At 45.5% G+C, this 16701-nt stretch overlaps 1 protein-coding gene across 1 annotated transcript in view; it reads left to right on the top strand.

Annotated features, from left to right (window-relative positions):
- Window positions 1–2915: 2915 nt before the first annotated feature.
- agrn (agrin) overlaps window positions 2916–16701 on the top strand; it is a gene marked incomplete at its 5' end in the record, with an annotated part of 200835 nt that continues 187049 nt past the window's right edge. The window contains 2 exon segments of the mRNA XM_080853360.1: window positions 2916–3113; window positions 4358–4619. Of these exon segments, the coding sequence (XP_080709486.1) occupies window positions 2916–3113; window positions 4358–4619 (460 nt within the window).

The following is a 16701-nucleotide window of genomic DNA, read 5'->3' as shown; positions in this document are numbered from 1 at the left end:
GCTACAAGCAGTCAGCTAAACACCGCCTGTTTGCCGTACCCTTTGCTGGTGCTATAGGATCATTGAGCATGAGAGGAAATGTGAAGGACAAATACTTTGGTGTGTTCTCTCCAACCTGCTATCAAACATACCGCTATACTACAACATGCGCCATGCTCTCTCAGCATACTAGGATGTGCTTTGTATTTTACTTGCCACATTGCTGCAGTGTTTTCCTCTTCAATCTTCTATTTTTGTGTCTATTGGCTACACGCATAGAGCTACACAGTCCTTTCAGTTCATCATGATTTAAGTCAGACCATATTTATTATTGGAATTATTGGAAACAGTCACTCTGAAAAGAAAGAAATAGTCTCCTTGAGCTCACTTTACCTCAGTGAGACACACACATTATAATTATCTATGCTCAGTTCAGCTTTGAACTACATTTATACCCGTGTGGTGGAAATGATGGGTCCTTGCTTTGACATGAAAATCGTAGCTCACCATTATGGTCAGCCTCATTTGTTCTGTCACTGAGCCGACAGCAGCATCGCTCTCGGCACAGAGCACCAAGGAAGTGTCGCAAGTCATTTCTAGCCACAGCACAACAGGTGCCACTAAGTTACCGTATCTTGCTTGCAGGAGACAGAAGGGTGTGCAGAGAGGTGATGGATGATGTCCTTGTCTCTCAGGTGTGGATAGAAGCAGAGAGGCAGGGGGGGGGGGGGGGGGGGGGGGCAGGAGAGGCCCACCCTGCTCCGCGTCTTCCGCAGGGCCTGGCAGGCAGAGATACACTGCCTCCATTCTCACAGCCCAAATGCCAAGCTGGAGATGGTTGCTATGCCGTTCCCAAGCAGAGAGACCTGATAAAGGGATAAAGGCTGTCTTCTGTAAAAACAAAAGAGGAACAGAAGGCTGTCTTGATAAAGCTGGAATTTTCAATGTGTGTGTGTGGATGTGTGTGTGTGTGTGTGTGTTCTTGTGCATGCAGGTTTATATTTGTGTGTGTGTCTATGTGTAGCCCTAATGGCATAGAATTGGTGTGTAAATACCAATTCCACCCCCCCTTAAAACACCCTCATGATAAACAACAATTTAGCCTAATTATCTGCCAAGTGCCTACCGTTCTGAGATGCTTTTCAACTTTAGTATGTCTAAATATTTGGAAAAAAAACAATAATGGTTGAACTTGGTAATTTACAGCTGAATTGCATCTTTAAAGCCAAGCTGGTTCACTCTAGTATTTGCATAATTCTGCAACATCAGTTCCCGGCACAGCATATGATTGTTTTTTATTGTTGTAAAACCATCCTTGTTCTCCGCAGTGAATCGTTAAGCAACTCCCCCAAGACAGTCATGGAAATTAGCGATTGTCTGAATTACTGTGTAGGAACATTGCAAAAAAACAAACAAAAAAAAAAAACAGTGTGTAGGCCTATGCTTGGTGTGCCGATATCCAAACAATAATTGCGCCTGCTTCATGGATCAGCATTTGAGTGACAAAATGCCTGTGTCAAAGTCTTTTCAGAGTCAACGGCTTGTTAAAGCCTGTTTACATTTGATTTTTTTTTTCACAGAAGGGGGATTTTTTTCACTGTGGGTAGTGAGAGCTGTCAGGCACTTTGGTGTTGCTGGGACATGATTCTTCATGTGATTTAGAGCGGGCTTCAGAGCAGACAGCCTTTCTGACAGCACTAGTTTACACAATGCGGATTTCAAGTGTTTATTTGTGGCGGTCCAGATAATTGTATGTTTCCCCCCAGAATTATTGGGAAACCATAGTTCCCTTGTGTGCTTGTTTTTAAACTCCAGATCCCAGAAGAAATATTAATGTTGCAGCATAGAGCATAGATATATTTCTCAAATGAGGTCAATTACAAAGAGTGCTGCTCATGTGGGTTGCTCCGTGCTACCTTGGAGACAGAGCGAGACGAGTTGAGGGCGAGGAGGAGAGGCGGAAGGAGTAGGTGGAAGGAGGTCTTCTCTTTTTCAAAATTATGAAATGTGTGTAATAGCCTGAACTTGAGTTGAGTTCGTTTAAGCATGGGACTTCCTTGCTTTCTGTCTGGAGGTGTATTTCCATTAAAAAAATCGCGGATAATTTCTAGAAATGTCACATCTGTCGGACTGTGCATAGCCAACCCTGTCATTTTCCAAGAATAGATGAATGGTTAGTGAAATTACAGCTTTTAAAAAGTGGAAATTTACGCACTGTCTGTTTTGGACAGGGATCTGCAAAAAAAAAAAAAAAAAAAAAACAACACACACACACACACACACATGGAAGCGTTTATGGATTTCGAACATTAGAATCCTTAAATGGGCGACATCTTTATTATTTTAGGCTGTTCCGGTGAAATTATAGTTTTGGAGCAGTCGTCATTCTTACAGGCAAATCCTACATACTAAAATAAATCCGTTTAGGGCAAAACAAACCATCCATGCACATCATGAACCCGGCAATTCTGACATTGCCCTTCATTCTTGTCTGAGACACCACAACTCCCTCTTGCCCGCAGGAGTCAGCAATTTCCTCAGTGCGTCGAAGGCGCTATTTCTCCAAAGGGTGGCGTTTTACACCAGTTTGGGGAGTTGGTCTACGCACCCTCTACCCCCGTCTGGTCTTATCAGCAATTCAGATGGCATGCAAATCAGCAGCGTCCCTCTGAAAGAGTGGAGTGTGAGAGGGGGTGAGTGGTGGTGTAGCGCATTCCTTGGGAAAGAATCCTGCTCCTTTCTTCTTTCCCCACCGGCTTACCGCGAAGTAGCTTGCGCACCAGGCGCATGAGGTTTAGACGCAACAGCATTAATTTTACGGACTGCAGGGAAGTTGGAAGAAAGTAAACCTCACCTCAAAGCCGGATCATTGCTTTGTTATTTAACTGCTACAGTCGAGAGATTTTGCCACAAGTTAGTGATCCGTTTTTGTGATCATGGGCACACAACGGAGACAGACTATACACTTGTATGGGTGGACAATCCTTATTGTTGCTGTTTTGTCTCAGCGTTGTCATGGAAGTTGTCTGGAAAAAGAGCTTCAGAACCGAGAAGAAGAGGCAAACATAGTTTTAACTGGGACTGTGGAAGAAATAATGAACATGGACCCGGTGCACAATACGTATTCTTGCAAGGTAAGAGTGGCGACAGTCGGGCAGTTGGATGGGTCATTTCCGTATTCAGTGCACACAATAAATAACTATTAGAAGCCGGGGTTGCAAAGTTCACATTCATGATGAAGTGATGAAGCACATTGCTATGTTTTCGCATGCAGCCTAATCAACCAACTGAAGCCGTGGTAGTCATTACAGTGGTTTATCGACTTCACCAAATTCACCTGTCAGAGGGAAATGGACACCTGTCAAATTAGTTCGATGATTGTGTTAAGATAACATTTCACGCTTATGCTGTTTATTAGTTTGGTATTGCTGTGCATCGCAAATATAAATTGCGCTATAGCAGGTTACATCTATACAATCAGGACCGCGTTTCATACAATACCGACAAAGGTTTCCAGTATTAGCCCACTGGAAACATCCAAAATAAGCTGACATCATGATCCACTTGCTTCAACTCAAGTTAATGACTGAGGTTTTAGTTCAAGACATGGCATGTAGCTAGGTCGAACTGACTCCAAGCGACTAAAGCACAGTTGAGAATGTAACCTAGTTTGGGGATTGTGTTTCCTCTCAATTACCGATATCCAGTTACTTGATTGAATAAATGTGGCAGAATTAAAACTACATATTCTCAGTGTAGCCAAAATGCAGTGTAACTTCCCGCTGTATGAAATCATTCTATTATAATGTTGGTATAAGCATTGCCAATGCGTATCCTGAACACAAGAAATTGAAAATCTCGGAGATACTTGCACTTGTTGCCAACCACACCAGAAATAGGAAGTGACGCACTAAATTGTCAATAAATCGGTTAGACTTGAACACCGTCATGTGTCACGATCTAGACCCTCAAAAGCAATCAAAGCCAACACCGAGAAACTATATATTTTTTATATTGTGTTCTCTTTCCAGACTGTCACGCCCGGTTTCGTTCTGTTTAGGCATTAGTAATCTGTCTCACAGCTTTGTTCCAGTCGCACTGCATCAGATTTAGGCAACATTATAAAAGGGCAAGGTTACTGTTTGAATGTACACCTAATCACTGAGTGCACATATTCATAAGCTGTGCACAGTTCCTAAGCTCAAACTATGTATGTATCTGTTTATGTGCATGTTTTTGTTTCCCCTTCAGCAGTTAAACTTGACTCAGTGATTTCAAGGGGCATGACATAGAATAGGCCTATTATGTCAAAAAATGTTAAACAAATCCTCCCAACCGTCTTTCCTCCATCTTCTCTCCTCTTGACTGCCTTGCCAAGGTGAGGGTCTGGCGTTACCTGAAAGGCAAACCAATGGTCAATGGGGAGATCCTGCTGGATGGTGGCAACAAGGTGATGATTGGTGGCTTCGGGGACCCTATCATCTGTGACAACCGGGTCTCCACGGGCGACACCCGCATTTTCTTCGTCAACCTGGCACCTGAGAGCATGTGGCCTTCCCACAAAAATGAGTTGATGCTGAACTCCAGTCTGATGCGGATAACACTGCGCAACCTGGAGGAAGTGGAGAACCACGTGGAAGGTATGTGATATTCGGCGGATCTCACGTCATGATAGCATTCTTCTCTTTGGTCACGCAGTGACTGGCACAAAATTAAATCAAGAGCTCACAGCTCACTACAGACCACTTCTGGCCTAGAGGAGTTATTCACAAACGCACACACGCTAAGGATACAATGAATCTAAGTCTGTGTCTAGGTCTGCCTCATATCGCAGAGAAACCTACAGAAATCATCAGTGTTTGTACTCATCTTGTATAATTTATGTGATACCAGGATTGTGACAAGGCCATTTGGTGTTTTTGGATATAACAGAATAACTTTGACAGGGGTTGTTGTGACTTGAGCCATTACTGCTATAACCACAGTATGACTACTATTAGAATGGTTGTGTGTCTTAGAGAAGGTAGATACTGATTCGCTGGCTTACGGTAGTATGGTGTTCCAGCTATGGTCTCCAGGCAGAGTGACCGACTTAGGAGGGTGTCAGCCCCCTGAGGGGTATGGTTTTATGAAGTCAAGAGGAGAGCTCCTAAAATCTTAACACATAACCTCCAGCTTTGAGCCTTTTACTGCTATCAGAGTCTCCCACACTCTGCCACATTTGCCACTTGTTCTCACCTTTTAACAGGCAAAGTGTTAGCGCAGTAAAAAAGGCCCAGCCAGTACGCTTCTAAATTTATCCACGCTGGCCTGCAGAAGCAGACAGGGAGCAGAAGGAAATGGACATTAAGACAGAATGAATAAATTAGGCTGGTCCCCACTCCACAGAAATATGCCATCTTAAAAATAGTTTTGCGAGTGGCTTCCTGAGGTTGGGTGGGATAGGACAAGCAATCTATTTAAACCAGCTGCAGCCCCAGATTCCCAAAAGTATTTCACAGTAACAACAAAAAAATAAGAAAAAGAAAAAAAAGAACATCACAAAACTTAAACGTTGGGGCATTGATGCATGTGCTCTGCCCAGCTTTGAAGGGAGGAGGGACACTGTAGCAGTCACACCACTCGCAGATATGCCATAACATCTGCTGTGTGCAGGACTGATTCTGAGCCATTGTGCCAGCCAGACTGAGCACGCTGCAGCCCAGTCCTTGCTTGCTCTTAACAATGCTGGCAGCCATTCAAAGTGCGGGTCTACCACACATACTGTAAGCCAGCATGGAAGACCAGAGACAGACAAAATTTAGAGCATGGAGCTCTCTCGTACTGTGAGACAGTGGACCAATCAAAGCTGCCCAGGGCCCCTGCTCAGCACTGGTCCATTCTTTCCTTCTCCGCTCGGGAGGTGATTCAAATGGCCCCAGCTCGTTTGCAATGTTTAGTAGAATTTGGCACAAACATAAAAATTCCTCTGCTTGTCTGTCCAGGCACGAAACGGTCTTTGGCTAGTCTTTACGTTATCCTCTGTTTTTCTTTTCTTGTGCTTTGGAGTGAAGACTTTCTTGGCTCGGCCGAATACTGCCTAGTGCATGCACCCTTGTTGAGGTTTGCTTTAATTTGAAGTGGTTCGTTTAAGAAGCAATTTAGCGGAGTGCCATATTTCACAGGAGCGTATAAAAGGCTAAGTGCTATGCCCCTGGAAACAAATGCTGTTGTCATCACCTAGGATAACATACCCTGCTCAATGAATTGCACTCTTTTTTCACTGTCGTCAACTTCAGATCTGTCTCCAGCACACAATACATTATGTAAAAGTTAAAATGTAAAGAGTTAAAATAGTAACAAAAGTATCACAATGTATCAGATGAACACATTATGGGATTACCATATCTGTAGATTTGGCCCCGTGGAAAATCTCTGCTTTTTTATCAGGTTCATAATAGGATGTCCTAAATTTCCCTCAGGATAAATAAAATATCCATCTATCTATCTACTACTGTTCATTTACTTGATCGTGAATGAGGTGTCATGCCATAATCAGGCTATGCATCACTCTATAAAGAATAATCTTCTTGCCTTCGTGGCATTTAAAAAAAAAACGGGTTTTGGGCTGTATCCAGGTCTTGTACAGACGACATGAATGAGATAGACAGTCTATGGTGGATAGTGCAGGAAGAACAAGACTGTACCTGTCGGAGAGAACAATGTATCCTCTTCTCTCTCCTCACCTCTGACAGTTAGATAGCAAGGAAAATTTCAGGGATTCTTTGGAAAGGTCAGGAGCAGCGCTGTCAAAGTATTTGTCAAGAGGCAGAAAAAAAGAGCTTTGTGTTTTCTTTGTCACCACTAATGATGAGATTGGGAGGGGTGTAGAGATGAGGAGAAAAAGAGGAGTGTGTGTCTGTGAGAGAGAGAGAGAGAGAGAGAGAGAGAGAGAGAGAGAAAGAGGAGAGAGAAAATTCCTGATACAGGTGTGGGCTGGAATGCTGAGGATGTTTTGCTTGGCACTTTGTGCCTGGAGAGTGTGGCCAAGTCTCAGAAGAGACACCTCCAGGCATCGCATTCTCACTCTCCTCCAGCAGCATGGAGTGCCACAGGCCACTCAGATCTTTACGTGCAATCACTTAGCTAATGCTTTCATCTCCTAAAGTGCTGTGGCCCCAGGGCCTATTTACTTGGGCCCTCAGTAAATACGCTCAGTGAAAAGTGTCCTCATTTTCACCTCCTTCCCAAAATAAGCCAGTTGGTTGTCCATCAGTTACCTGTTGTTTGCTCTGTCTGTTTTGACTGTCAAGGCACACAGGGGCACAATAAATCAATGAAAGGAGAAATGAATAGATCCACCTGAAAGAGACGTGGATTTCAACATCAAGTCAAACCAAATGTTTACTTATTTGGCAAAGTTGGCAAGTGAAGACTTGTTGCGCCATTCCTTTTGTTGGTGGCCATGTTTGCACGTATAAACTGTGTCCCTAACACTCAACAGAATCAACCACACTATTGTCAGATTATATTTCAGGTTGTGGATCAGAGACATCTGTTGAACAAGGGGATTTTAATATTAGTATTGGGGAAAATATCCTCTGACAGGAACTGTACTGCAGTTGCAATGAAAATGGGCCAAGTGGATAATAATCTGGCTCATGTATTGTCACTACAAGCTTTTGTTCCTGTGGTAATGAATTCTAATGTAGATGTTTATGCATGCCAGTAACAGGGAAAATAGGGGTAGAGAAAGAGGGGAAGGGGGAATGAATGTGTATGTGTATGTGTATGTGTATGTGTGTGTGTGTGTGTGTGTGTGTGTGTGTGTGTGTGTGTGTGAGAGAGAGAGAGAGAGAGAGAGAGAGATAGAGAGAGAGAGAGAGAGAAAGGAAGCCCGTGCCTTGATGGAGAGGCGTTGAGCGTGTGGGTAGATGCTATCGCACCCAGTCTGTTCATCAGCTGCTTTTGTTTGGACTCCACTTAGTGCCAGCAGTCATCCCATCCCGTTCCGTCACAGCAGCCCAACAAAGGTGGTTTTATTTTACTGTTCGACATCCATGTGCACACTTCACTGGCATGTTGTGAGATCTCTCTGTCCCTCTCTCTCTTCTGCCCCATCTTTCCCTCTCTCTCTCTCTTTCTCTCTCTCTCTCTCTCTCTCTCTCTCTCTCTGTCTCTCGCTCGCCTGTGTGTGAGGGATGGGGCCCCGACTCAGGTTCTGCCTGTAGTGTCAGAGGCCATTAGCTTAGTGGAGGGCGCTGGGGTTCCCGGGCTGTCAGCAGGTGGTCTGGGGGTAATGATGAGCACGCAGGCTGTTCTGTGGAATGCTCTGCGTGTTGGAGCCAAGGGTGTCCCTCGGCGGGGCTCCACACAGGGCCCAGGCCTCTGGGAGCACCCGGCTTTGTTCCAACTGTTTGTGCAAAGAGGAGGCCTCTCAGGCCTGTGATTTCACTCTGCATAGACACACACAGGCACACACACACACACACACACGGTATACACATGCAGAGAGTCAGTCAGACACCCACCCACACACACACACACACACACACATACACACACACACACACACACACACACATACACACACACACAAACACACGATAGCCAGGCTTGGCTGTGGTTCCTGACTGAGAAGGTAATGATTAATAGATAAGGCGTAATGGCCAGGAACCGGGTTTCCTCTCCTTCATGTTTCCTGGTTTCCCCTTGATTTCTGAATAGAGTATGCCTGAGAATTATTTCAATGGGGACTTCTCACAGACATAGAGGGTTATTGAATATATTTGTCTTACCTGATATAGCATCTGGCCTGGGGATTTCAGAATGCATTTCATAGGATGTCCAAAATTGCTCACTTGAACGAAACAGTGAGGCTTCATGCATTAGCTCATAAGTCATACGCATAACGTGGATGCAAAACTCACAACGCTATGACCACATGTCAGCAGATTTGTCTTCTTCTTTGTCGTCTCGATATCCGTCTTCTTTGTTTTCTTTAACACTCTTTAGACCTCGTGGCATATGGGTGTTCTGGTCGGACAGAGAGAACAGATTAACGGAAAAAAAAAACTACTCTCCTATATATATATATATTTTTTTTTTTTACAGTACTCATATATCCGTAGTGTTTTTACGTGTGCCGGTGAGAGGGGAGGACAGTTTTCATAACAACCAGCAACAGTCCAGAAACACTCCTGTTGCTCCACTCATACTTTTGAATGTGCCCGTGGGATTCGTGTCGGTATTACATCTAGTCACGCACAAATGCCTCTTTGTGAGAGGAGCTGCGGGGGGGACCAGTAATCCCCACTGGCAAACCCTCAGACCTGGGCATCTCTCAAGAGGGTTTTGTGAGGATGGTGGCGGCGGTTGAAGTACTTGGGGTGGAGTGGGGTGGGGGAACAGGAGAGAGCAGGGCACTGGCAAGGAGATTCAGAGGCAGAGGAGAAAGAGGGGTCGGTGGAGAGGAGATGATTGGAATTTGGGAGGCAGAGTGAGGAAAGAGACCGAGAAGTGTACCTGCGTGCCAGCTACCTACCTAGTCTCAGGATTTATTATTTTTTTGGGGGGGGGGGGGATTTTTAATTAAAAAAGCTGAATGCGGGACACCTGTTTGGAATGCCGTTGAAGTTCTGAATGACAAAGCCATGACTAAGAGGGACAAAGAGCAAAGAGCCCTTGCCTTAACCTTTCACTTTCACTTCACACATGCCCTGAGCTGTCCCTAAATCAGCATGTCCACTGCTGCTCTTGGGGAAGTTGCATTACTTGGCCAAAATCCTCTGCTAATGTGTCTGATCCAGCCCCTTGTGAGAAGGGCTACTCTTGGATGATGGTCATGGCTTTACTTTGCAGCAAGAAACTTGAACTAGTTGTTATGTACGATAATGGATTGATCACATCTCTATTTATAACCATTACAATTGAGGGACGTCTCATTACACAAGTTGGTTATGCTGCTCCTTTCCAGTAAACCACCAGTGGGAGAAGGAGACTTGTTGGTCATGAAAGGCACATGTCCAGGGGTTTAGTCATGAGCTGAGTAATGAGAGAGTTAACTTCTTGAGGACTTTATGTGTGCTTTGCTGCTTAAGCCTGACTTCCTGGGAAATACCCAACCTCTGCACTGTACCTGTGTCAGGCTTTATGCATCAGGCTATGCGCAGAGCCTTGAATTCAGCTGCCGCTGAAACGAAAGACAGAAAAAGAAAGACAGAAAAAGAGGGAGGGAGACAGAGAGAGGTGTGAGATGCTTTCAAAGACATGATTAAGCTCTGCTTTTAGAGAGGAAATACAGATTTGGCCACCGTGCTCCCAGGGCTTGAACGAGCAGTGAACTGGAAAACCTCTCGGATTCCAGACACAAAGGGGCGAGCGGAGACGAAAGCGCTGGGCTTTGTGGGATACGCGTTCCTTGAGATCCGTGACAACATTCCAGCCCGGATCTAGCGTGAAAGGGTGCACAGCTGTCGTGGTCAGTGTGGCTAATCACCAGCCGTGCCAGTCCCAAGGTCACCGGTTCTGGCTCTAGCCACTCAGTGGGAGAGTGCTAAATCTGTGAATCAGGGTTTGGTCACATCTATGCCGATAGTCATCGGCCGGCCCTGTGAGTAATATCCTTTGGATTAGTCAGAGAGTTCCCTAGAACGAGTGAGATATAACACAGATAAAAGCACGTGCTTCAATTTCCAATTACATAAGACAATCCGAAGAATGAATTGGAAGTCTGACTGCCACTGGTGTGTCTCTAAAGGACGAGGGAGTGCGATAGTTGTTTTGCAGTTGGGCGTTGAGTTTGTGTCAGGGACCAGGGAAGTTGGTGTTTTGCTTGAGTGCCATAGAAAGCAGGACTGTAATTAAATGGCAGTGGGGGGAGGCATTTGGGAACTGTCTGGGAAGGTTCTGTCAGACAGATGAAAGGCAGCGGGCCGTCATGGATGAGAACCGCTTCCTTTTACGTGAGTGACGGTGTGTCCTCTAAGTGATCTGAGGTTGCGGTTGCCTGTTGACAGACCGGACCAGTGTTTGTGTGTCTGTGTCTGTGTGTGTGTGTGTGTGTGTGTGTGTCTGTCTGTGTGTGTATGTGTGTAATGCTTAGGCTATGTGGGGGATGTGTGATACAATCTTGTCAAAAATAATGAATACCTTCACACGCCCAGACTATTTCTCAGTTCAGTAAGCGCATCTGTTTATGAAGAAAACAAACATGGCAAAGCACAATGAAAATGAATGTCTGCTCTTTTTTGACAGCGAAAACATTGCAAGGAGGGGAAAAAAAGAGATTGTGAGAAATGGGGTGGTTGCACAAGGGGCTGGGCTGGACGTATCTCATAAAACAAACTGGCCTCTGGTCAAAAGTTCATTCAGGGATATACAATGCATTTTGACTCTGTTTGCTCAGTTAACAAGACCCCGGTGTGGGGAGCTGAGAGTCTATGTGGGCATCTCGGCAGGCTGCGGCAGTAAACGACTACCGAGGGTGCAAAAGAGAGCAGGAAAAAAGGGAGAAGAAGAAGTCATGGTAATGAAGTCATTCAGGTTTCATTCATTCTTCTCATGCTGAGGTATGGAAACGGAAAGAATGCCTTTAGAGATTAAGTCACAGCGCTGAGGCGTGTGCGCTTGCTCTTGATAAATATTTAAAGAGGGCCTGCTGTGTATGGTTCTAGTTTCTTGTGTATCTGTGAGTGAGTGAGTGAGTGAGTCAGTTCATGCCCTTAGTGAACTCTTGCACTTAGAAAAAAGCATGGCGTCTCCAAAGCTCCACCTGCCCTTAGTTCAGGCGCTGTGTAGTGTCTGAAATAGAGATTGGCTGCTGCCATGCTGTCCTGATGATGGCGAGATGACTGCCACCATGAGGGCCGGTGTGCTCCCTGCCTCTTCCCCGGCAGATGTGGAATGCACTGGACCATGTGTGGCGGTTGGCTGAGCCTCTTGTCAGCCCACTGTGAGCTTCTCCAGACTCGCCTGTATCTCCAGGATGTTGATGCTGCTGTTTGCACACAGTGGGGTGCTCCCTGACCCCCCACCCCCCCCCACTCCCCACACTCCCGAGTCCTCAAGAGAAGCTCATGGAAAGATCCGGACCCTTCCCGCACTCTTCCCCTCTCTCCTTCATCTGTCTTGTCTCTGTCGCTTCCGCCACACTCCCTGTGACCACGGCACAGGGAGCGACCCTTGTGACCTCTGCGTGGAAGGCCTCCTCCCTCCCCTCTCTTCTGCGGCGTGGGCTGCATGGCCACTGCTCTCGGCAGAGGAGCTCTGCGTTTGATCCAGCTGGGGCTGGCTCAGAAAGGTTAAGACGCTCTCCTCCGCTTCTTTCCCACACTCCCTTCGCTGTGTCTGTGTGTGTGTGTGTGTGTGTGTGTGTGTGTGTGTGTGTGTGCCATGTAGTCAGGCTGCTCCATATACCTGTAATTATGGAGGAATCCAGGGCAGTAAACCTGCCAGTGTAATAACCACCAGGTGCACCACCAAGTCCCAGTGAAGCACAAAAGAGGACTGACCTAGATTTTTTCCCCTCCTCCTTGAGTTTCTCAATTAAGGCTTCTGACAGGCCTGGTATTATACTTGGGCATGGCCTTTAGAATTAAGCTGTAATCCATAATGTTGGGTTTGCCTGCCTCTCTAGGCCCAAATCTGTGGCCCTTGGCATTAGGCTCGAGCTGGTTTATAGAAAGAAGAGTGTGTAAGGTTTAACAGAGGGGTGTTTGGAGGTGTCCTGTCAAATGAGGAAGCGGGCTGCCGAGGTTGTCCCTGGTCGCTGCTCCAGAGGGTTGGCAGAGGGCTCCTGTGCTGCAGAGGAATGTGCCACTCCTCTCCTCTCCGAGAGGTTTGCCTCTGGCCCTTGAGCCGTGAGATCTGCCCGGCTCGAATGAAGGCAGCCAGTGATCCTGTTGTTTTAGTTAACAATGGCAAGGAAGAAATGGCTTTCAGAGGCAAATGGAGATAGCTAGCAATGACACCTATCGCTATGACACCCCTCCCCCCAATCAAAAAGCACACAGATACACTTACACATACACAGAAAACACATAGGCATAGTTTTTATATATATGGATGAACTGCAAGGACATCTCTGTGTAGTCTTTCACATGAGAGGGTTGATTTTTACAGCACCCATATGCACTGATAATCACTCTCATTATCTCTTGCTATCTCCTTTCTTAATCCCCTGTGTCTCTGTCTGTCTTTCTTTTTCTGTCCTTCACACTCACACACAATTGGGTCACACAGATACACACAACCCTTATGTTTTCTGTATACACAGACCCGTGAATGGAGTTGTGCGCTTGATACCAGAGATCTGTCATTTCGCACTATAGTGGCCAGGAAGGCCATCGTTGTCCCTCTGATTATGCATCTGAAGCAGGGGAGGTGTGGTCAGTTACTTGTATGGTTACACGCAAGTTTGGCTCTACTAGTGTATTGTTCGTCTCTTCAGAAATACCTTTTAGTGTCTTTGAACACTTACATAAACACTTCATTTGAAAGTGTTTCAGAATGCCATTTCCCACACAAACGCAACTTTATTTGATTTAAGCACTGAAGTATAATTCAAGCTACTATTGACTAGCAGAGTGAATATAACAGATTGTGATTATGGTATGTGTGTTTTTTTAGAGCCTTATGATTTGATTTGTTTTGATCATGATTACGATTCAAAGGGTAATGATTCCCGATGCATCACGATTAATCTTGTCCTGCATGTTTTTTATAAATACAAACTCTATTTTCCCTTTAAATGTTTTTATGAAACAGTTGTTGGTAAAAATGAGAAACACTCACATTACATAAAAAACATAGAAGATTACCCAGCTGTAGGCCAATGTCTAAATACTGAATATGTTATAACCTACTGCATTGTAAATACAACTTTGATTAGGCCTTCAGGATAATACGGTTACTGCCCTTTATAACAAAAATATATAAAAACAATTTATAAGGTGAAATATCAAGGTAGTATGAACAGAAATTCACATGTGGGCTGATCTGGGGTAAATACATTTAAAAACTATTGAAAGAACTGTGGATTGTATTTGGCTTATAGGACACTGCAGGAAGGGGTAGCAAGTAGGCTACTGATATTAAGCTACGTAGCAGATTAAAGCTATGTGTTCATTCATTGATGTGGCGATTAAACAGTCGCGGTAAAATGCGTTTCAAATATGATGCAACTAACATGTAACTGTACCTGGCTGCATCCTGAGTGGATTGTGTGCCTGTAGTATGAATTCAATACGTTGTATGTTTTAAATCACTGATTTCCATGGTGGAAGGCAGTCGAAGGCTTTCTTTACATTGACTGTTCTTGGCTAGCGTCACAAGACCCTAAAGAACATGTAATATTACTTGTAGCCTACAGTAGCCTATTGCAGGTGTACTGCAGTTGTAATGATGGATGAAAAGTTGATTGACAGATAACACTGGCAATCAGTGTTATCTGTCAATCAACTTTTCATCCATCATTACAACTGCAGTGAAATGGGTTGGAATGAGCTGTTTAAATTCCTTATGCATGCAGTATTATTTAATTTCATTAAACCTTTAACAGTGGCATCACGATGCATTGATGCAACAATCATTTCCCCCAACCCTAGTGCATTTGTTAAGATGTTTTGCGATGGTGTTGCGATGACCTGCTGTCTAAGTGGCTCCACAGCCCTTAGGTGAAATCAGGGGCAGTGGAGAAAGAGATTAGAACTAGAGGACAAGGCCACCTTGCTCTCTCACACTGTCTCTCTCTCACACACCCTCGCCCTGCCTTCTCTATCTACGTGCTTATGTATTTTATTATCCATGCAGGGATGAAGTCATTAAGTCATTGCGGGGGCAGCCAGGGAGATGTTAGGCCATCCTCTCTCGTTTCAAGATCCTTGAGTCCTCTGTGACGTCTGCATCCCACCTCGCCTCCCGGCTGCCTGTGTTTTCTTAGCCTACGTCACGTGTACTACGTCTGTCCAGCTGTGCAGGAAGCAGCCCCCTCCCCCCCTTCAATATGGAGCCTCCCTTCATCTCATCATCAGGGGGAATGGAAGAGCACAAGAGGATAGGGCTCAGACTGTCATGTCATTGTTTATGAATTCTCGCAGACACACTCATATTTGTTGTTGTAGACAGAAGTGGACTTGAACAATTAAAGATAGACAAAGCCTGTTATTGTCTCCCGCGTAGCTCCCTTGCTGTTCCTCGCTGGTTTCGCTGTGAGGCAAGGGCCGACACAGGTAAGGCTGATTCAGATTTCAGCTGCAGGCAGGCAGGCTCCCAGTGCCTTAACTGGGACAAGGAGAGCCCCAGAGCCATTCGCCTGAAGGGATGGCTGGCATCAAAGAGCACTGCCAGGAGCCTGGCAGACCCGCGGTGGGCACTGCATCTTAAGTCAGTGGCCCTGGGAAATAAAGAGACAGTGCTCTTGGCTTACTGCATTCAGCCTAGGATGGCTGTTTCAGCTTCTTTATTTAGAGTAAAGAATCATTGAGTGATTGGGCTCTTACTACACAGCTGAAGTGATGTTCTAAGTCTGATTAGTGACTTTCTTGGAGAAGCAGTCAAACCTTAAAACTGTGTGAACTTTGTGAACTTGTGGTGGAGTTGGAGGAGACTGAGTGGAGAAGCGAGAGAGCTTGACGTAAAAAAAAGTTTGAGCTCTCATGACTCATTTCTTATTCACCTCAGGCAGTGTAATTCAGGACTTACTTAAACCTCACAGGAAGAGTGAGGAGGGAAAAAAATGTATTGCTGAAATGTTGCCCTGCAACAAGGGACAAGTTCCAACACAAGCAAATAGGTCTGACTCGATTGTAGAAAAATGTCATCCCGTATCTTTTCCCCTGGCATTTTCCAAATATTTGTTGAGCGAATATGGCACTGCCGTTTGGTTGACCTTTTACATAAAACCACTGTCTGATTTTTGAAGGACATTTTTTCCTGACTCCCATCCATGCAAGACGACTCCCAATAACAGAGTCTAGCCGAGTCAGTTCGACTAAGAGCTTTCGCCATGGAGGCATTGCTAATATTGAGGCAAAGCTTCCCCGCAATGCACTCTCCGCACCTCTGTGAAGTTAGTGGGACTGGACCTTACACGCCACTGCCCTCTAATCCAGGGATGTACGGGAATCCTTTCAAAATTCCTGTGGAATCCCCCCCCGCCATTCCTCAGTTCCTCCCTGTCGCTATTGCGCCCGGGTTGGGTAGGTGCAGGCTCACCTTATCTGCTCGTATATCCGACAGCTCGGTAAATCAGTCATGCCTTCTCCACGCCAGATTAGGTCGATCTGCCCTTGCGAACCCACCTGGGGCAGATCCCCACAGGGTCAGGTCGGAGGCAGGTGCGTGCGCGCTCCCTTGTCCTAAACTCCCATTTCCCAAAATGGCAAGTTCGGCAGAGTGGAGGGGGAACAAGCCCTTCCTGACTACCATCTCTGTGCCCCAGTCTTTGGCGGTTATGCAATGTTTGATTTAGCCAGGGTTGAATAGAGCAGCTTGGGCAGGTTCAGTGGAAACATGGCTTAATTAGGAAGTCAAAAGGGCTTTTTCGTGTGTTTATTCTTTCTGGAAAAAAGCTTTGTTGTGCTTTGATGGATTATTTTAAATGTCTAGCTGCTTTCCATGGTGTCGTGACACAGCGAAGCATGTTGGGACATGACCACTTGACAGCTGCCTGAGCTCAGTCCTGTATATTATATGGGAGTGTTGAGTTGCTAAACTGCAACAGTTCTATATGCACAATGCTAC

The sequence above is a fragment of the Sprattus sprattus genome (assembly GCF_963457725.1).
Source record: "Sprattus sprattus genome assembly, chromosome: 16".
In the NCBI taxonomy this organism is placed as follows: domain Eukaryota; kingdom Metazoa; phylum Chordata; class Actinopteri; order Clupeiformes; family Clupeidae; genus Sprattus; species Sprattus sprattus.
This window is presented reverse-complemented; position numbering and strand designations above follow the sequence as displayed.